Here is a 22,639-nt window from a genome sequence, read left to right as displayed (position 1 = left end):
TTTCCAAGAAGTGTCCCAAAGACCTTGGGAGTGCCCTCTGGACAATCTGGGAGGCCCTTGCCCCCCTCAGTCCCACCCCCTTCACTTTGATGGACAGCTCCAGGTACAAGTCAAACTTGACCAGACCATGTTACAAGCACAAAGCAGTGAATCACCTGTAAAGTGTGTTTTCATAGAGACTTTTCATTTGTTCCTGTGAAGTATAAGCATGTGTGTTTTCAGCATTGTACTATGTCACTGTTGCTAGCAACTCATAGCAATCTACAAATATCGTAACTGACTTCAGAATTAGCAATATGCTTCAGTAGGATGTAGAGATTAAATCATTTTAGTGCCTGAGAAGAGGGGGGGGGGGGTTAGAAAACAGGAAGACGTGTGGTCTGTGCTGCTATATATATATTATGTATACATGCATCAAGAACAAGGCAAGATAAAGACAAAATGATGTGCAGGAAGTAAAACCAAAGGCACTAGATCCTGTAACCATGGCACGTAAGGGGGATAAAATGTTGTTTTACAAAAGAAGTTTGCTTTCAAGAACCACAATATGATACACTATAGGGTTACCCCAGAAAAAGTGGATTTTACCCCATAGCAGTGGATCTGCTTTTGCAACCTCTGACATAGCACAAGGAATCAGTCAGACAGTTGAAAGCAAATTCAAATGTTTATTTACAACCTCTGTTCATCAGAGTAAAGTGGTCTAAATACAAAAAAAATACAGCAAAATGGCAGCTAATCTCCCTGAGCTTTACAAAAACTACACAGGACTTGTGGGTGACAGCAGAGAGAGACAAAGAGATATTCTGTACAGAGTTCTAATGCCATGTACAGGGAAATTAAATGTGCAAGAGAGAGAGAGCGAGACGTACACAACGCTTCATATACAGTATCATAAATGAAATACATAAGTAGTTTTTTCTCCAAAAAAAAACATGCTTTTAACAATATACATCCTTCCAAGAAGACTGGACATGGAGCTGGTGATGTAGAATATAAATAGAGAGCAAAACACCGTTGGTCTTTCAAATGGCATACAAACCAAGTGGCAATTTATGAGACACGATCAATGAGTTAGCCAACTAACTAACTATGACAAAGTGACAGACACCGGTAACTGTTTTCAAGACCAGAAAATTAAGCTACTTTTGAGGACTGGTTAGTAACAGTGCAGAGTCCATGAACCAATGCCCAACTTTATGAATGAGAAAATTGGAGTTTCAGAAATTTACAAAAGTTATCTGGCAAAGTCACTGACCACGCATCATGTTATAACTTACTGGTTGAACATTGAGGCTGACATACCCATCATGGATTTCAAAAGAACAGGAAGACTAGATTAGGGAACTCTGAGCTCAGGTGAGAATAACCTAGAACTAATTTTAGTCTCATGAATGTTTTGCGACAATAAAATAAACCAAATCAACAGTAACCTCAGGTATTGGTTCTGAGGGCAAACATATATTTACATGCCCTTCAGTGAGTCTTTGTCCATTATAGTGACACTGTTGGTTTTAAATCACTATATAATCTCAAATATATTGACTTTTACTGTCCCCCACTTCCAATACCTATCCAATGACATCAGGGGTACACAACAAGAACAAAATAAAAGCACATGAGTGCTTCAGGGCACAACCAGCCTTCATAACATACTGTACATATTATTCATTGTTACAGAATTAGGGAAGCGTTTCCTCTCTTTCCACCTCAGTGTAAAAAACTAGTACTTTACCCAACGGAGACCAAAGGTCTCCTTGTGTTTAGACAGTAACCCCTACTTCCTGTCAACCACCAGAATCCACCGAAACGAACAAAACAAACCCCACCAACCTATGCACAAGCACTGACTTTTAAAGACTGGCTATGAGATTCATAGACTGCAATGGCAATCACAGTCATGTATATTTCAATCCATATACTGAAGGAAAGTATGAAAAACAGAAGTCCGCTTGGGTACCACAGCAGTAGTCTATATGGGTATGAGGAGTCTCTGGAGTCATGTGGCCAGCAGATTTGACCGAATGGTGTGGGAACTGTAGTATCCTGCAGTACTAGAGTTGTCCATAAAGCCCAGAGCTGCTACCGTTTAACTGGGCCTCTATTTTGGGGTTGGTTTAAACTCTGTGTCTGTGTGTGTGTGTGTGTGTGTGTGTGTGTGTGTGTACTTTCATGCATATGGAGTGTGAGTGTAAGGTAAAGCAACAGAGGTGAAATCTGGAGAGTAGATAAGGTACTGCATATTGCTTCTCTTGAGAGTGATACTTTGGTGTCAAGGGAAGGAAAGTGAGCATCAATGACATGTGTGCCCCTGTTCAGTCTGTTTGAGTGGTTAGGTGCGAGTGGGATCTCCTGCTGGTGTGTGTAGGAGGGTGGGTGGGGTCTGTTTGGCTTCTAGTGCTCGTTGTTCTGCGTCGGCTGTCCAGTTTGGCTTTTGCCATGGTTCTCTTCCTCCTCACAGACAATGAACTCCTCTGGTGGCCAACGCAGCTCACCGCTCTCCACTTCCCCCTCCGTGGGCTCCACTACGATGGACGGCAGGCGGTCTTTCAGCTTACAGCAGCGCTCGAAGTCCGAGGGGTCCGGGAAGATCTGAGGAAAGGACAAAAACACACAGTTAAAGTCCTGGGTGCCCGATCAGTCTTTCATGCAGCTAAATTTAATAGCATCGGAAGGCATAGTGCCAAAGCTGCTTTTAAGTGCTTACAAATATGGAGATTATACGAGAGCTAATCATAGTATTGCAAGTCTACAGTAAGTTTGTTACAGTCAAGACACAGAGCACATTTTAAGGCAGTAGAGCTTTCTCTTAGCTTAACCAAAAGAACACTAGGTGGTAGATATTGACAAGTAAAGTTTATTTGTCATATGCACAGGCTACATGTGATACACAGTCAATTAAATGCTTGCTTGTAGGTTCACTCTCATCAGGTTCACTCTGATAGGATGACTAAATAACCAATAACCCCATGATACTGAAAGCTATAAGCAATGGTTTGTGTGTGTGTATATATACACACACACATACATATATACATGAGAGCAGACTCCACAGAGATAAAAAAAGAGCAGACTGCACAAAGAGATATATATATATATATATATATATATATCTCTTTGTGCAGTCTGCTCTTTTTTTATCTCTGTGGAGTCTGTGTGTGTGTGTATATATATATATATCTATCTCTATATCTCTGTGGAGTCTGCTCTTTTTTTTACGATTTTGTCTGCAATAAAAGCTAGACCTAAATGGGTTGTGGGTGTGCAATGCCAGACTTGCTGAAGAAGAACCCAGGAAGATGTGCATACTTTTTGGATCTAAAATGAAGCGCATGAGAGAGAGATACTCTGACAAGGGATTACAGCCATTCCTAGTCAAAGTACAGCATTTTTTTGCTGTTTGGATGAAGTGGAAGAATATTTTTAGAGCTGCATATTTCAGTGGGTGACAATGGAAGGGAAAAGTGATGTTGCTGTCTGGGCAAAAAGCCCAGTGCAAATAAAGCATTAGATGAGGCTGAGGGGGAGACACAGTGAGAGAGAGGGAGGAAGAGAAGGAGGGAGAAAGAGGGTCCAAGTCTCCCTGAATACCATGAGAGGGGGATGAGGAGGAAAAGGACTAAATGTTCGGAAAACTGACGTGTTTCAGTATGTTTGGCTGCGAGTGCCTGGTTAGTGGGACAGATTTAGCATTTGCATCTCCAGACATCAGCTTTATGCATATGTGGGAGTGAGTATGAATGTTAGTCAGTGCCTGTGTGTGTGAGTATGTGTGTTAGTGCATGTGTGTGCAGGGAGGTTTAGTATCTGCATATCCTTGCCTGTGTTGTGAATGTCTGTGCTGTGAAGGTCTGTGCATCAGCACCGAGGGGGGTGGCAGAGAGTGACCTTGCTATAAGACCCCCAGCAACATCATCACAGCTCAGTTCACTTCCAGCTGCAGGAAATGGCAACACATTGCTAGCGAGGCACAATGACAGCTATTTTGGGTTGTGGTAGGGTGGGGGTAGGGGGGTGATAGGAGCTTTGGGCGATCAGGAATCACTCAAGTGCAGACTCCAAATGAAGCTGCTGCAGAGAAGCCCTCACCTCCGTAACCAACATCCAGTTACTTTGCTCTATAAATGCCTCCATGCATCATTGTTTTGCAGATTTTTTTCTACAGCAACTCTCAAACATGGGGGTTATTCCAAAATGTAAGGCTGTGTTGCCTAACAGTCAGAGACGCAGTTGGCATTCAGGTGATGGACTCACAAATTGTATCAAAGTCAACATGTAATCCAAGATGGCGTAGCAGTCAGAAGTCTTTGTCCTGTCGTGTCCCTTGTATATATCGTTTGACATCTTTTTCTTCGCATATCTTTTAAAAATATTTTGCTAAACCGCAACTTCTAAATACTCTCCTGCAACCCGCCTCACCCAATGTGGCATGGATCAGTTTGTTTTCTTCCCCCAAAAGTATTTATATTTACTTTGGATCTGGAATCCCTCAACTGAAGCTAGCCAGCTAACTTCCAGCTATCAGTCAGCAAACCATTGCTAGCGGTCATCAGCTAACCTTTAGCTCGGAAAGCTCTAGCCAGTTCAAACAACGTGACTCTAACCAGAGCATAACGGACCTATTATTTATTTACCCCCCATATCCCCGGATTCCTACCGCAAACTGAACATTTTCATCTGGATCTTCGCAAATAGCTCACCGCAATCCCGGGTGACTACTCCTGGCTAGCGTTTACATCCCTGAGCAAGCACCAATTAGCCTGAAGCTATCCCGGCCAGGGTTCCTGTGCTACCACCGAAGCCTACTCCTGGGGCACAATTATCCGGACCCCTTCTACTGCCGGTACGGGGCACGGAACCCCGCCAATCCTCTACAACTGGAATACCGACATAATCTGCCCGAAGACTCCAACAGGCCCCTCAGGTGCGACGCCAGCTGAAGGCCCATTCTGCTAACCAGCTAGGCCTGCTAGCTACCTAGAGCTACTTGGATCCCTACTAATTACACAACTTGTCTATCGACGTCACCGCACGAAGAGGCAAAAACAGACTTACCCCCATCACGACGTCTCCCAAAGGCTAGCTCGCCTGCCCCGGTCTGCTAACTGCTAGCTCGCCTGCCCCGGTCTGCTAACTGCTAGCTTCCTTAGCCCCAGCCTACTAACTGTTAGTGTCAGCCTGCTAACTGTTTGAATCGCCGTGTCCCCAGTCAGCTCAACCACTCACTGGACCCATATGTTCCCTTGGCTACGCATGCCTCTCCCTAATATCAATATGCTTCGTCCATCACTGTCCTGGTTAGTGATTACTGTCTTATTTCACTGTAGAGCCTCTAGCCCTGCTCAATATGCCTTAACAAACCATGTTGTTCCACCTCCTACATATGCGACGACATCACCTGGTTTAAACATCTCAAGAGACTATATCTCTCTCATCATTACTCAATGCCTAGGTTTACCTCCAATGTACTCACATCCTACCTTACCTTTGTCTGTACACTATGCCTTGAATCTATGCTATCGTGTCCAGAAACCTGCTCCTTTTACTCTCTGTTCAGAATGTGCTAGACGGCCAGTTCGTATAGCCTTTAGCCGTACCCTTATCCTACTTCTCCTTTGTTCCTCTAGTGATGTGGAGGTTAATCCAGGTCCTGCAGTGCCTAGCTCCACTCCCAACCCCCAGGTGCTCTCATTTGTTGACTTCTGTAACCGTAAAAGCCTTGGTTTCATGCATATTAACATTAGAAGCCTACTCCCTAAGTATGTTTTACTCACTGCTTTAGCACACTCTGCCAACCCAGATGTCTTAGCCATGTTTGAATCCTGGCTTTAGGAAATCCCCCAAAAATCCTGAAATCTCCATCGCTAACTATAACTTTTTCCGCCAATATAGAACTACTAAAGGGGTCGGTGTTGCAATCTACTGCAAAGATAGCCTGCAGAGTTCTGTATTACTATCCAAGTTTGTACCCAAACAATACAAGCTTCTAAAAATTCACCTTTCCAGAAACAAGTCTCTCACTGTTGCCACTTGCTATAGACCTCCCTCTGCCCCCAGCTGTGCCCTCGATACCATATGTGAATTGATTGCCTCCCCATCTTTCTTCTGAGCTCGTGCTACTAGCTGATCTAAACTGGGACATGCTTAACACCTCGGCCATCCTACAATCTAAGCTTGATGCCCTCAATCTCACAAATTATCAATGAACCTACCAGATACAACCCGAAATCAGTAAACGCGGGCACCCTCATAGATGTCATCCTAACTAACTCGCCCTCCAAATACACCTCTGCTGTATTCAATCAAGATCTCAGCGATCACTGCCTGCATCCGTAACAGGTCTGCAACCAAACAACCAACCCCTCATCACTGTCAAACGCTCCCTTAAACACTTCTTTAAGCAGGTCCTTCTAAAATCGACCTGGCCGGGGTATCCTGGAATGACATTGACCTCATCCCGTCAGTAGATGATGCCTGGCTATTCTATAAAAGTGACTTCCTCACCATCTTAAATAAGCATGCCCCACTCAAATTTTGAACTAGGAATATAGTCCTTGGTTCACTCCAGACCGGTCTGCCCTTGACTAGCACAAAAACATCCTGCGGCGTTCTGCATTAGCATAGAATAGCCCCCGTGATATGCAACTTTTCAGGGAAGTTAGGAACAAATATACACAGGCAGTTAGGAAGCTAAGGCTAGCTTTTTCAAACAGAAATTTGCATCCTGTAGTACTAACTCAAAAAAGTTCTGGGACACTGTAAAGTCCATGGAGAATAAGAGCACATCCTCCCAGCTGCCCACTGCTCTGAGGCTAGGAAACACCATTACCACTGATAAATCCACTATAATTGAGAATGTCAACAAGCATTTCTCTACGGCTGGCCATGCTTTCCACCTGGCTATCCCTACCCAGGTCAACTGCACGGCACCCTCCACAGCAACCCACCAAAGCCCCCACCATTTCTCCTTCACCCAAATCCAGATAGCTGATGTTCTGAAAGAGCTGCATAATCTGGACCCATACAAATCAGCTGAGCTAGACAATCTGGACCCTCTCTTTCTAAAATTATCTGCCGAAATTGTTGCAACCCCTATTACGAGCCTGTTCAACCTCTTTCGTATCGTCTGAGATCCCCAAAGATTGGAAAGCTGCCACGGTCATCCCCCTCTTCAAAAGGGGAGACACTCTAGACCCAATACCACCATCGATAAGAGACATTACTGTGCAGCCGTATTCATCGACCTAGCCAAGGCTTTCGACTGTCAATCACAACATTCTTATTGGCAGACTCGATAGCCTTGGTTTCTCAAATGATTGCCTCGCCTCGTTTACAAACTACTTCTCTGATGGAGTTCAGTGTGTCAAATCGGAGGGCCTGTTGTCAGGACCTCTGGCAGTCTATGGGTGTGCCACAGGGTTCAATTCTCAGGCCGACTCTCTTTTCTTTATACATCAATGACGTTGCTCTTGCTGCTGGTGATTCTCTGATCCACCTTTACGCAGACGACATCAATCTGTATACTTCTGGCCCCTCTTTGGAAACTGTTAACTAACCTCCAGACGAGCTTCAATGCCATACAACTCTCCTTCCATGGCCTCCAACTGCAAGTAAAACTAAATGCATGCTATTCAATCGATCACGGCCCGCACCTGCTCGCCCGTTCAGCATCACTACTCTGGACGGCTCTGACTTAGAATAGGTGGATAACTACCTGGGTGTCTGGTTAGACTGTAAACTCTCCTTCCAGACTCACATTAAGCATCACCAATCCAAAATTAAACCTAGAATCGGCTTCCTATATCGCAACAAAGCATCCTTCACTCATGCTGCCAAACATACCCTCATAAAACTGACCATCCTACCGATCCTCAATGTCGGTGATATCATCTATAAAATAGTCTCCAACACTCTACTCAACAAACTGGACGCAGCCTATCACAGTGCCATCCGTTTTGTCACCAAAGCCCTATACACTACCCACCATTGCGACCTGTACGCTCTCGTTGGTTGGCCCTCGATTCATACTCGTCGCCAAACCCACTGGCTACAGGTTATCTACAAGTCTCTGCTAGGTAAAGCCCCACCTTCTCAGCTCACTGGTCACCCCATACCTGCTGGAGCACGTGCTACATCTCACGGTCACCCCCAAAGCCAATTCCTCCTTTGGTCATCTTTCCTTCCAGTTCTCTGCTGCCCATGACTGGAACGAACTGCAAAAATCTCAGAAGCTGGAGACTCATATATCCCTCACTAGCTTTAAACACAAGTTGTCAGAGTAGCTCAGAGATCACTGCACCTGTACATAGCCCATCTACCTACCTACCTCATCCCCATACTGTATTTATTTATCTTGCTACTTTGCACCCCAGTATCTCTACTTGTACATTAATCTTCTGCCGATCTACCATTCCAGTGTTTAATTACTATATTGTAATTACTTCACCACAATGGCCTATTTATTTCCTTAATTTACCTCATTTGCACTCACTCTATATAGACTTTGTTTTCTTTTGTTCTACTGTATTATCGACTGTATGTTTTGTTTATTCCATGTGTAACTCTGTTGTTGTATGTGTCGAATTGCTGTGCTTTATCTTGGCTTGGTCGCAATTGCAAATGAGAACTTGTTCTCAACTAGCCTACCTGGTTAAATAAAGGTGAAATAAAAAAAATGTAAAAAATAAAAACAGTACATTTTGAGAAGGAGTCCCCTGAGGGGGATGAGGCATTATTGTGCCCTCTTCAAGACTGTGGACCATGATAGATCCTTAGTGATGTGGACGGGGAATTTTAAGCTCTCGACCCACACCACTACAGCCCTGTCGATGTAAATGGGGGCGTGTCGGCCCTGTATTCCACGAGCAGCTCCTTCGTCTTTGTGAGGTCGAGGGAGAGGTTATTGTCCTGGCACCACACGGCCAGTTCTCTGACCTCCTCCCTATAGTCTCATTGGCATCAATGACCAGGCCTTACACCGGTGTCGTCTGCAAACTTAATGGTGTTGGAAGTCGTGTGCGGCCATGCAGTCATGGGTGAAGAGGGACTACAGCAGGGGACTAAGCACACTCCCATGAGAGGCCCGCGTGTTAAGGGTCAGCGTGGCGGATGTGTTTCCTACCCTTACCACCCAGGGGCGTCCCGTTAAGAAGTCCAGGATCCAGTTGCAGAGGGAGGTGTTCAGATCCAGGGTCCATAGCTTAGTGTTGACCTTGGAGGTCACTATGATTTTGAATGCAGAGATGTAGTCAATGAACAGCATTTTCACATAGGTGTTCCTTTTGTCCAAGTGGGAAAGGGCAGTGTGGAGTGCAATAGAGATTGCGTCATCTGTGGATCTGAGCAATGACCAGTCTTTCAAAATAATTTCATGGTTACAGATGCGAGTTCAATGGATCGATAGCCATTTAGACATTACCTTGGCGTTCTTGGGCGCAGGGACTATATCGATCTGCTTGAAACATGTAGGCTTTACAGACTGGGAAAGGGAGAGGTTGAAAATGTTAGTAAAGACACTTGTCAACTGGTAGTCCGTCTAGCCCTTGGCTACAGAGAGCATGATCACAGTCATCCGTAACAGCTGGTGCTCTCACGCATGGTTGAGTGTTGCTTGCCTCAAAGCGAGTATAGATGGCATTTAGCTCGTCTGGTGCCCCGCTCCTTGAAAGCGGTAGGTCGTCTTTAGCTCAGTGTGGCTGTTGCCTTTAATCCATGGCTTCTGTTTGGGATATGTACGTATGGTCGGACATGTAGGAGATGACAATGTTAATGCCCTTATTATTGAAGCCGGTGACTGATGTGGTAAACTCCTCAATGTCATTGGATGAGTCCTGCAACATATTCCAGTCTGTGCTAGCGAAACAGTCCTGTAGCTTAACATCCGCTTCATTGGATCACATCACTGGTACTTCCCATTTGAGTTTTTTTCTTGTAAGCAGGAATCAGTAGGATATGGTCAGATTTGTCAAATACAGGGCGAGGCAGAGCTTTGTGTGTGTGGAGTACATGTGATTTGTTTTTTCGCCTCTAGTTGCACAGGTGACATGCTGGTAGAAATGAGGTTTCCTGCATTAAAATCAACAGCCACTAGGAGTGCTGCCTCCTAGTGGCCTCACAAGACAGACACAGCTTGGGTGTAAATTGTGAGAGGAAGGCAGCCCACCTTCCTAAAGGGTCAGTCTGCATCATCTGGGTCTCTGACACGTACAGTCACAGACACTCATAAAGGAGTATTTTTGCCTTAAAATGGCTTAGATTCTTTCCAAACAATAAAATTTGTCAAGGCCACCTGATGGCCTGCTACTCAGAAAGTTGCCCATCTGTGAGTTGTATTGTCATGCTATCAGTCCCCCACAGTAAAGACCGGAAGAGTCAACTAACTCCTATTCATGTCCTTTGCATGTTTTTAAAAGTCTGTGCAATCATCTCGAACTCCCTGCAAAGCTGCACTCGATCTCAAGGCAAATACAATTTTTTTCTTAAATATCCCCTCTTGAAATCCCCCAAAAAGGTTGTTTGCATAACTTGTTATAACAATAATAATGCTAATGATTAGACCTTCTGGTTAGAAAACAAACCTCTCCTTACCCATGGTCCCCTGGGTCAGCTGCTTACATTAAGAACCATGATGGAACATGCAGCCTTAATCCAACCTCAATCTTTTGTTAAAAATTCAAGACCATTTTTGGGTTACTAATAGTGGGCGAGGCCTGAACAGGGATGTGTACCATAAACCAATTAAAACTAGTTCACCCTCTGCCTCCTAGTTTGGCTTCCCCCATATAAAAGGGATCTACAGTGTGACCATTTTACTCGCATATGCGCCTAAATATTTTCCTGTGCGACCTGGAATTTGAATTAAGCAGTACCAGAGTGCCTAAAAAAATTAAAGTAGGATTCTAGCTTTATTACATCAAATATTTTTAAGTGTGCTCCTATATTTCTCTGTGTGTGCTCAGATTTTCCAATTTAAGCATACAAGTACTTCTTGTAAAAACTGTCAGCGCAGAGCCCTGCCCTTATGGGTTATATACCATGATTTTGCTGCAAACCAATTTCCCTTTAGGACAAAAACTGGTGTTAGTATGTGTGTTAGTTACCTGGAAAGAGAGCCGGTCCTTGCTGGGGCTGAGCCTTATGTCCTCCATGGGGGTGCTACTGATCATCACCTCAGTCATGTCTCCGCCCGGCACAAACACTGGGCTGGACAGAGACATAAGGTAAAGGACTGGGTTATTCCACCATTCAGGATCCAATATCAGTCCCAAACTTTCACACTGAGGAGCAGAATACAATCATTTCAAATTCCTTATATTGAGCAAACCAGGAAGCAGCATTTTCTTGTTTTTAATTTACTAATAGCCAGGGCACAATCCAAAACTCAAACATAATTTACAAACAAAGCATGTGTATTTAGTGAGTCTGCCAGATCAGAGACAGTAGGGATGATCTATTGATAAATGGGTGAACTGAACCATTTTCCTGGCCTGCTAACCATTCAAAATGTAACAAGTACTTTTGCGTGTCAGAGAAATTACATTTTCTTTAGGAATGTAGTGAAGTAAAAGTTCTCAAAAATATAAGTAGTAAAAAAATTAAAACGACTTAAATATTTTTACTTGAGTACTTTACATCAATGCAGAGCCTGTACATGTGTCTCAATCATAGTGCTGTACAAGAGGCCGCATATTGGAGAACGGATAGGTTGGTGCAATATCATTTACATGTAGCTATTACTTTGGCAAGTGTTATGCAAATTAATCCTATCAGTGAGAATGACAGAGTACAACTTTCAGTCATGTAGTTGCATGAGATTTGGCCCTTTGGTATTATTTTTGCAATGAAAAAGCTACACATAAGCCTTGTTCAGTATTTTGTTTAGTCTCTATGCATGCATTTGCTTTCATTTTGTCTGACCACTGACAGGCTCTGCAGCATACATTTGGTGCACTGCAAAGCTACACCACCACTGATATGTGGTTTGCATTGGGTAGCCATATCTAAATACAGTACGAGGTATGCTTCAACTAGGAGAGAGGGGACACAGTCATAGCGAGAATGCATTGTGGGCGTGCAGTGCAATTTGACTGGGACCAAAAACATTCCATTTTAGTTGAAGTAAGGCGCACTGTATATGCACTGTAAGAAATAGCTGAACAGGAGGATTGAACTGAGATACTAAGTGGGAGGAAATATATTCTTGGGATGTTTGAGAACCAAGACGGCAGCCGAGCAGAGCGAGAATCTCAAGCTTTCTATTTCAAGTCTGGTGGCACAGCGGCCAGTGTCCACAGGACTGCGGTCAGGGTGGCCAACCCACCATAGGGGACAGGAAACAGAACATAGATCACAACCTGCCTCAGATGAGCAGAACAAGAACAGACTTGTTCCAAATGTAACAAGTCAGTTTGTTTCTGCAAAAAAATTAATATTGGGTGCCATTAACCTCCTTTTACAGTAGGAACAATTGAAGGTTTAGTGGTTGATCATGTGAACATACCGCAGCCATGACCAACGAAACATTTTAGGTAAAACCAATGAAGTGCACTTCAAAAAAGGAGCCTACATTATTTTCATATACATGTTGCTCCGGATGGATTCTTTGTCTCAACTTCATCTTAAAAGCTCTCTTTTCCAAATATTTGTCAAGTTGCCTCTGAGGTATTTTGACAGTACTGCTATGTACAATGTCAGACAAGACCCTGAACTGGACTTCAAGACTCTTTATGGAGAAATCAACAGTGGAACCTCAGTGACACTTTCAGTTTGTAAACTTTGTGATCGGAAAATGAAAATGTTTTCACCATAAGAGATTGTGGGCAAAAATAGAGATGTGTCGTATGACTCATAGTTTGCCACTCACTCATGTCCCTTCACTGCTTTGTTGAATTCTTTCGAAGACATCCATGTTCATTATTCAAGAACCTACTAATCAACACACAGTAAAGATAAGACAGTCTGCAGTGGGAATCAATACCTTTCATCAAAAGTGTTCCCTCATACTCTGATTGGAGAAAAACAAATGGAGATCAACAACCATTCTTTCATTCTATGGGGATTAAGTTAAAGATTAACTCTTTAAATTTATGTCAATCCAAAAATAGCAAATAAAGCCCTTAGGCCATCCACATTTTCCAACACGTCACTTTCATGTAAAAAGGCTTGGCTTTATTGTACCACAATAAAAAAGTACTGAGGTGGATGTATTCATTCCTTAGAATAAGGGCCAAAGCTCCTATACATTATATAGTTAATATATCCTGAATCTGTCAGAAAGAAAAAGTCAATTGCTTCAAACTGAAAAGGAGAGATGCTGTGTAAATTGATTTTTTTCACACAACACATTGCCACACCCTGAAGCAATGGCTACTGCTGTTTAACAATCAATATTTCCATTTCCAAATTTGCATACCATGTGTCACATTCAAATTGGGAGAAGGAAAACTATTTTTGTGCAGGTGGGGGCCGCAGGGGGAAAGCACAAGCCAAGACCCAATGGCAGAATAGGTTTCTGGAATCTTCTCATACGTTTACAAACTAGTCGACCTGGTTCAACGACAACAATAGCAGGAAATCTAAAAATAAAAACTAGTCCAAAGGATATGCAAGGTTGTGTGTGGAAAATATGTCAAAAGACTCATTTCATTCTTGAGACAGGAGAGAGGGTAAGCCAGAGACACATGGAGAGGGATGGACATGGAGTGGTGAAAGCACAGACCTGTGCAGAAGTGCAGGGAGAAAGATAAACACTGCCTTTGCCAGTCATATTTCTGCTCGGGGATCATATAAACATCCTGCTCAGCTAAGAATAACAGAACATCGTCCTAATAGAACAAAGGGGCACAATGAGAAGTGGAGGAACACATGTACTGTAACAATTCAACCAGTGAGAGAACATACCATTCAAATCCATTACTGCTAAAAGTTTCTGCAACAACTCTGATTAACATGGGCTATGCAGTTAAGAAACACTTCACAAGTTCATTGTGCATTAGTTGGCCTTTGTGCCAACTAATGTAGAGGCCAAAAGGTGAAATATTGTGCATTCCTACTTCTACCCTGGCAGCACCCATCAAAGTACAAATTAATCCTAAAAGGGCACCACAAATTCTGTAATGACCACTGCAAAGATCAGTTAAGGCACTCCACTTGTCAAGGACACATTTACTCAAAACCACTTTAAAATTATCTTAATCTTAGACCAGGATTGGCCTGAGATGACTCCTTTGACTTTTGCCAAGTAGAACTTCTGTCTGGACTTGCTGTCCCATCTTCCATGGGCATGCAACATGACCAGGTACTGGCCAGCTTGGCACTTCAGTGACTATCTTTAGCACTGTCAACAGAAACAACTAGGCCTACATACTGTACACAGTCACATGTTCATATGGACTAATGCCATTCCTATATGGGCTAATGCCATTCCTAGGTGGGCTAATGCCATTCCTATGTGGGCTAATGCCAGTCTTATGTGGGCTAATGCCATTCCTATGTGGGCTAATGCCAGTCCTATGTGGGCTAATGCCAGTCTTATGTGGGCTAATGCCATTCCTATGTGGGCTAATGCCATTCCTATGTGGGCTAATGCCATTCCTATGTGGGCTAATGCCATTCCTATGTGGGCTAATGCCAGTCCTATGTGGGCTAATGCCAGTCCTAGACACATTCCAGTCAGAGGTCTGGCATGGGCATGAGACGGGGCATCTCAGACTGACACGTGTCCTGGCTAAATAAATAAAACTAAGGATCAGAGGTTGCCTGCTGCTTTGGCTGATCATTAGAGCACGTGTGAAGGTCTGTCTGTCCAACATTACATTTACAGTGTCAAAGATATTTTTAGAAGAAACTGTTTTGAGGACAGTGTGACGACTCCAATTCCTGGATCGATGCCAGTCAGGATTTGTTCTTGAGGGTAGGTATCTCTACAAAGCTGCACAATCCCATCAACTCTAAATGGTAAATGACTCAGTAACTAAAAATAATATTACCCTACCCTCTATGCTGTATCATCCTCCAAGTGTGTATGGTATGGAAACGAATTGAGGACACATTGTTCTACAGTCTTGCCAAGTCATCTGCCAGTCTGTGCTGACAGAGACAAAACGTATATCCCCATAGCAATGCGACCCGGTGCACACCATAGGATATTACGTCTTGCATAATCAACACTGTTTCCCCTCTACTCCTCCTGAGTCTCGCTATGTGCATTATACATCTGAGGAGGCTTGGCGAAAAGGCGAAGCTGCTGCTGAGATTCCATACCAACACTGGGCGGTAACACTATTTGTATAGTCCATCTGTAGATGTTCTACAGAATACCTTTTCTAGCACAAGAGCTACTTTAGAAAAAATTAAAAACATGTCGCAAGACATCTTTCAAATAGGCAAATTCTTCTCCACTCCCCTGCAACTCTTCACTGGGTCAAATCAAATCAAATTTTATTTGTCACATACACATGGTTAGCAGATGTTAATGCGAGTGTAGCGAAATGCTTGTGCTTCTAGTTCCGACAATGCAGTAATAACCAACAAGTAATCTAACAATTCCTAAACTACTGTCTTATACACAGTGTAAGGGGATAAAGAATATGCACATAAGGATATATGAATGAGTGATGGTACAGAGCAGCATAGGCAAGATACAGTAGATGGTATCGAGTACAGTATATACATATGAGATGAGTATGTAAACAAAGTGGCATAGTTAAAGTGGCTAGTGATACATGTATTACATAAGGATGCAGTCGATGATATAGAGTACAGTATATACGTATGTAGATGAGATTAATAATGTAGGGTAAGTAACATTATATAAGGTAGCATTGTTTAAAGTGGCTAGTGATATATTTACATCATTTCCCATCAATTCCCATTATTAAAGTGGCTGGAGTTGAGTCAGTGTCAGTGTGTTGGCAGCAGCCACTCAATGTTAGTGGTGGCTGTTTAACAGTCTGATGGCCTTGAGATAGAAGCTGTTTTTCAGTCTCTCGGTCCCAGCTTTGTTGCACCTGTACTGACCTCGCCTTCTGGATGATAGCGGGGTGAACAGGCAGTGGTTCGGGTGGTTGATGTCCTTGATGATCTTTATGGCCTTCCTGTAACATCGGGTGGTGTAGGTGTCCTGGAGGGCAGGTAGTTTGCCCCCGGTGATGCGTTGTGCAGACCTCACTACCCTCTGGAGAGCCTTACGGTTGAGGGCAGAGCAGTTGCCGTACCAGGCGGTGATACAGCCCGCCAGGATGCTCTCGATTGTGCATCTGTAGAAGTTTGTGAGTGCTTTTGGTGACAAGCCGGATTTCTTCAGCCTCCTGAGGTTGAAGAGGCGCTGCTGCGCCTTCTTCACGATGCTGTCTGTGTGAGTAGACCAATTCAGTTTGTCTGTGATGTGTATGCTGAGGAACTTAAAACTTGCTACCCTCTCCACTACTGTTCCATCGATGTGGATAGGGGGGTGTTCCCTCTGCTGTTTCCTGAAGTCCACAATCATCTCCTTAGTTTTGTTGACGTTGAGTGTGAGGTTATTTTCCTGACACCACACTCCGAGGGCCCTCACCTCCTCCCTGTAGGCCATCTCGTTGTTGTTGGTAATCAAGCCTACCACCTTTGTGTCGTCCGCAAACTTGATGATTGAGTTGGAGGCGTGCGTGGCCACGCAGTCATGGGTGAACAGGGAGTACAGGAGAGGGCTCAGAACGCACCCTTGTAGGGCCCCAGTGTTGAGGATCAGCGGGGAGGAGATGTTGTTACCTACCCTCACCACCTGGGGGCGGCCCGTCAGGAAGTCCAGTACCCAGTTGCACAGGGCGGGGTCGAGACCCAAGGTCTCGAGCTTGATGACGAGCCTGGAGGGTACTATGGTGTTGAATGCCGAGCTGTAGTCGATGAACAGCATTCTCACATAGGTATTCCTCTTGTCCAGATGGGTTAGGGCAGTGTGCAGTGTGGTTGAGATTGCATCGTCTGTGGACCTATTTGGGCGGTAAGCAAATTGGAGTGGGTCTAGGGTGTCAGGTAGGGTGGAGGTGATATGGTCCTTGACTAGTCTCTCAAAGCACTTCATAATGACGGAAGTGAGTGCTACGGGGCGGTAGTCGTTTAGCTCAGTTACCTTAGCTTTCTTGGGAACAGGAACAATGGTGGCCCTCTTGAAGCATGTGGGAACAGCAGACTGGTATAGGGATTGATTGAATATGTCCGTAAACACACCGGCCAGCTGGTCTGCGCATGCTCTGAGGGCGCGGCTGGGGATGCCGTCTGGGCCTGCAGCCTTGCGAGGGTTAACACGTTTAAATGTCTTACTCACCTCGGCTGCAGTGAAGGAGAGACCGCATGTTTCCGTTGCAGGCCGTGTCAGTCGCACTGTATTGTCCTCAAAGCGGGCAAAAAAGTTATTTAGTCTGCCTGGGAGCAATTTAGTCTGCCTGGTCCGTGACTGGGCTGGATTTCTTCCTGTAGTCCGTGATTGACTGTAGACCCTGCCACATGCCTCGTGTCTGAGCCGTTGAATTGAGATTCTACTTTGTCTCTGTACTGACGCTTAGCTTGTTTGATAGCCTTGCGGAGGGAATAGCTGCACTGTTTGTATTCGGTCATGTTACCAGACACCTTGCCCTGATTAAAAGCAGTGGTTCGCGCTTTCAGTTTCACGCGAATGCTGCCATCAATCCACGGTTTCTGGTTAGGGAATGTTTTAATCGTTGCTATGGGAACGACATCTTCAACGCACGTTCTAATGAACTCGCACACCGAATCAGCGTATTCGTCAATGTTGTTATCTGACGCAATACGAAACATGTCCCAGTCCACGTGATGGAAGCAGTCTTGGAGTGTGGAGTCAGCTTGGTCAGACCAGCGTTGGACAGACCTCAGCGTGGGAGCCTCTAGTTTTAGTTTCTGTCTGTAGGCAGGGATCAGCAAAATGGAGTCGTGGTCAGCTTTTCCGAAAGGGGGGCGGGGCAGGGCCTTATATGCGTCGCGGAAGTTAGAGTAACAATGATCCAAGGTTTTTCCACCCCTGGTTGCGCAATCGATATGCTGATAAAATTTAGGGAGTCTTGTTTTCAGATTAGCCTTGTTAAAATCCCCAGCTACAACGAATGCAGCCTCCGGATAAATGGTTTCCAGTTTGCAAAGAGTTAAATAAAGTTTGTTCAGAGCCATCGATGTGTCTGCTTGGGGGGGGATATATACGGCTGTGATTATAATCGAAGAGAATTCTCTTGGTAGATAATGCGGTCTACATTTGATTGTGAGGAATTCTAAATCAGGTGAACAGAAGGATTTGAGTTCCTGTATGTTTTTTCATCACACCATGTCTTGTTAGCCATAAGGCATATGCCCCCGCCCCTCTTCTTACCAGAAAGGTGTTTGTTTCTGTCGGCGCGATGCGTGGAGAAACCCGTTGGCTGCACCGCTTCGGATAGCGTCTCTCCAGTGAGCCATGTTTCCGTGAAGCACAGAACGTTACAGTCTCTGATGTCCCTCTGGAATGCTACCCTTGCTCGGATTTCATCAACCTTGTTGTCAAGAGACTGGACATTGACAAGGAGAATGCTAGGGAGTGGTGCACGGTGTGCCCGTCTCCGGAGTCTGACCAGAAGACCGCCTCGTTTCCCTCTTTTTCGGAGTCGTTTTTTTGGGTCGCTGCATGCGATCCATTCCGTTGTCCTGTTTGTAAGGCAGAACACAGGATCCGCGTCGCAAAAAACATATTCTTGGTCGTACTGATGGTGAGTTGACGCTGATCTTATATTCAGTAGTTCTTCTCGACTGTATGTAATGAAACCTAAGATGACCTGGGGTACTAATGTAAGAAATAACACGTAAAAAAAACAAAAAACTGCATAGTTTCCTAGGAACGCGAAGCGAGGCGGCCATCTCTGTCGGCGCCGGAAGTATCACTGAGCTTTTCAGATTGTACAAGAGAAAGTAGCACACTTTTCTGTCAATATACAGTACCTGGTAAAATAATTGTTAATAAAAACTATGGGGGGGGGCCCACGTAAAATCTGTGATTTGTTTTCCAAATGATGTTCCCAGTAAAAATTGCTGAATTATTTTTTTTCTTCTCTCAAATGAACAATTGTTCATAGAAAAACAACAAAATTGGATGTTGAGTGTCAATGATTAAATCATATGAGAATACAATTTACAATTTTAAAGAAAATGAAGACATTTAGATTAGAGTGCAATTCCCCTTTAATCTGTCCCTTTAATTGCGCATCTAGGGAGTGAGGAATATGCAGTCTAGCAACGGTTCTGTACCGCTGCTGCTCATTTAATGGCAAAGTTTGCAAATAACAAATGATACTACTTTACAGTTAACATTTCATTGAGAAGGTTTTGGGTAAGGTATCTCTGTCAACCCACCAGACGGTTATCACATCAACTGGCTCCACATGGAGTCATAGACAAATGTGCGCACCACACAGGCAGACAGGCAATACTGCTGGAAATTAATTGCCAGATAAGATTTTTAAGCCAATAGTGGCTAACCAGGGATGGGATCATGTCAAAGTTCCATTGATTAGATATTAGTTGGGAGCTTGCAGTGTCTGATACTTGTGAGATTGGTTTATGACAGTTGGCAGTGGAACACGTGAAAATTGTATTTACTTTCAGAATTGTTTTGCAAACTACTCATAGGTGAGCTGCAAGCTACTGGTTGCAAGCGACCTGTTGGAGACCCGTGATCTACACTAACATTTCAATGAACTATCCTCACCTTGCCCCTAACCCTTATTCTAAACCTAACCGCAGGGTCGGCTCTAGCTTTTTTGGGGCCCTAAGCGAGATTTGGTTGGGGGCCCCTCCCCACCTCACAGGTTCAACATTTTAGTGGCCCCCCCTCGACAGCGGAGAGAAATATTTACATTTTAAAACCTTGTCCCACGTGTGTTCCAAATATCTCTAACGGTCGCCCCAACGTGAGTTGTTTTATGCACGTAATATCAGCATGCACTCACTGTTCCAAAATGTGATTGTTACGCAACAGGACAGTTAACACGTGCTGCCTATTTCTAACAAGTTGTATTTTATAACAATAGTTTGAATTGAGTTATGTTCCGTATGTAATTTACATGGAAGTAGCCCATTTCAGTGTTGCCGACAATTTATGTTCGAGGGTTTATTGAACTGGACAAACTTCCCTCTTCGAGGAGAGCTGTTCCCCATTTTTTCCTTCTGAGCATCAAGTATGTAGACATTTGCATAATCTTGCATGATCCGACACATTTTCTGGATGGCACTCACATTGCCACCATTGTTGTTACATATGAGAAAAACTGCTGATGCACAACCAAATTTCCAACTTGCACTTTGTGTATTCTACTATTCTAAGAAGACCGCTTATGCCTGGAGCTGGATGGCCCTGCCTAACAGTAAATTTAGCAAGCAGTTGCTTATCAATATAGCTTGTTGATAGCATGACCAGCTGTAGAGCATCTACAGATGGAAAATCCGGACTATCCAAATTAAAAAGTGTGACCGCTGGGCTGCCTGGCGACCGGTCAAATCACACAACCTGGAGGCGTGTGTGTGTGTGTGTGTGTGGGGGGGGGGGGGGGGTGCAATCAATCTCTCTGAAATGTGTTGGAATTAATGGGCCATATCCAGATTTCTGCTCCAGCCCATAGGCTTCCTTGCTGAGCTCAGCCTTCTCAGAATATAGGAAACACTGTTACTGTCTGGACAGAACATGGTAATTTTTAGGTCCAGCTCCAGCACAACTTGAGTCCATAATTCCAAGGTGCCAAAGCAGAGGCATTTGATCCACAATGACCTGATCACTTTATAGGAGAATTACATGTTCTTGTTTCAAGAGTTCAAAGGTGTAAAAAGAAAAGAAAGAAATGAAAGTTAAGAGGTCTTCCTGTTTACCAGGGGTGAGATAGTGTGAGTCGTCACTCACCTACAAGTGTAATACCCATAAATGCAACAACTGGCCCTGGCAAAACATTGAAAGCTATCAAATGGCTCCCATGGGACTGCACTTATGACTTATAACATGATAAACCTGAAACAACTTTCTTTTTTCCTGCAGTGAGCTTTGAAAAATAAACTGCAAAGTGCTATATTAGGCAGCAATGCATGGGGAAACAATAAGAGATCTTAGCAAAGGGGTCCCCCATGTAGCAGTGGTATCTGAAGAACAGCGAAGCACACAAAGCGGAGACGAGAAGCTTTGTGGTTACTGTAAGTCACAGGGTCGGGTCTTTACTTCCTGGTGCACGCAAACAGACTTGCAGAGTAAAAAAAAAATGAATAAAAAAAGCAAAAAAATGTATTGCATGAAGTTTTGGACGAAGTCTTCTAATCCTTAATGCAATGTTACAAGCCTATATGGAGGTCAGAGTACCCAGAGTAAAATGGAGAGATTGAGTCACAGGCCTCCTCTGGGTGATGGATGGACTGTCAATGGGTTAAGAGCCTCATTCCACCCTCCCTCTATTGCACCCCACCACAATAGCTCACCAATAAAAGGTCAATTGTCTAACCACTAAAGGTCAAACAATGTGAACCAGTAGTGTGGTTGAACAGTCCCATATAATTGCTTGTCGAGAAACCAAGGTAGGCTCATGTTATTACTTCTGCAATTATCAGTAGTTTGACTAAAAGGCATTGCATCGCAAAAACATTAGGTTGCCAATCTAGGATGTGCATGTCGACGTTTATTTTCATGAATCTTGCCCTGCAGGCAGAACTGAGTGATTTCGGCTAGATGGGCCATCTGCAAAGTCAAAATTGATTAGATTGTAAAAATGATTGAAAACAAAAAAATTTGCATTTGGTTTAAGGTTAGGTTTCAAATCCAGTTATGACTTACTTGGTGGCTGTGCCAACTAGTGAACACTGCAAAAAACGTTAACCTGCCTATGATGTCCCCTTATGAAAGGAAAAGGGTCAACCTCAGACATGGCACCTGGATAAGGAGTCTTGGAGGACAGCTTGACACCGGTCACCATTTGAAAAACAGACCTCCAAAAATGTGGAGTGCTTTGTTTGTTAACTGACCTTTCTTTCAGGTGGCTTTATAAAAAGGTTCTAAAACAAAACAACGCCACTGACTGCACCCTGACTGACACATTCAAGAGCGCAGTTGAAATGGTTTGAAGCAGTAAATACTTTCTTTTGATTTACATACATTCTTCCAAGCATCTTAGTTTTCTATTGATTATATACCTGTTATAGCCATTAGCAAATATAAAGGCAATGCTAAAAATCACATAGGCTACATGCAGTAATTAAACTTTATTCCAAAATGTTTCATCAACATCGAACTGAAGTCTCGGGTGTAAAAAAAAATACATGACAAAAATCATACTTACCAGTATATTTGGTCAGAATATACAGACATGAATTCACACGTGCAGTTGATTGTGATTATTAAGGAATTACTTCGATATTGACGCCTTCTTTAAAAAAAAAAAAAACGTTCCGCCTGTCACACGTAAATTAAAAGCGAGCGTTTGTACAGAAAAACAGTACTCGAAGCTGAGTCGTGACCTTGGTTAAGCAAACAGCTCTCGTGTATTTTGCCTTTTTTATATCTCGACTAGGAGAAATTACATTTTATATAAGAGGCGTGTACTGTCACTGCAGACACACCCCCTTCACACGGGCTCCAAATTCTTCAATGGCA

At 43.8% G+C, this 22,639-nt stretch overlaps 1 protein-coding gene across 1 annotated transcript; it reads right to left on the bottom strand.

Moving 5' to 3' along the window:
- Positions 1–654: 654 nt before the first annotated feature.
- On the bottom strand, positions 655–22,580 carry LOC135525729 (protein LBH-like). The gene is made up of 3 exons (XM_064953531.1): positions 22,326–22,580; positions 11,100–11,202; positions 655–2,592 (listed from the first exon to the last, which is right to left on the bottom strand). The coding sequence occupies exons 1-3, from the start codon at positions 22,352–22,354 to the stop codon at positions 2,395–2,397; spliced, it is 330 nt and encodes a 109-aa protein (XP_064809603.1). The 5' UTR covers positions 22,355–22,580; the 3' UTR covers positions 655–2,394.
- Between the last annotated feature and the right edge of the window lie 59 nt (positions 22,581–22,639).

The sequence above is a fragment of the Oncorhynchus masou genome, chromosome 32, assembly GCF_036934945.1.
Source record: "Oncorhynchus masou masou isolate Uvic2021 chromosome 32, UVic_Omas_1.1, whole genome shotgun sequence".
Lineage (NCBI taxonomy): Eukaryota > Metazoa > Chordata > Actinopteri > Salmoniformes > Salmonidae > Oncorhynchus > Oncorhynchus masou.
The sequence above is the reverse complement of the archived record's forward strand: the minus strand, read 5'-3'. Positions and strand labels throughout refer to the sequence as shown.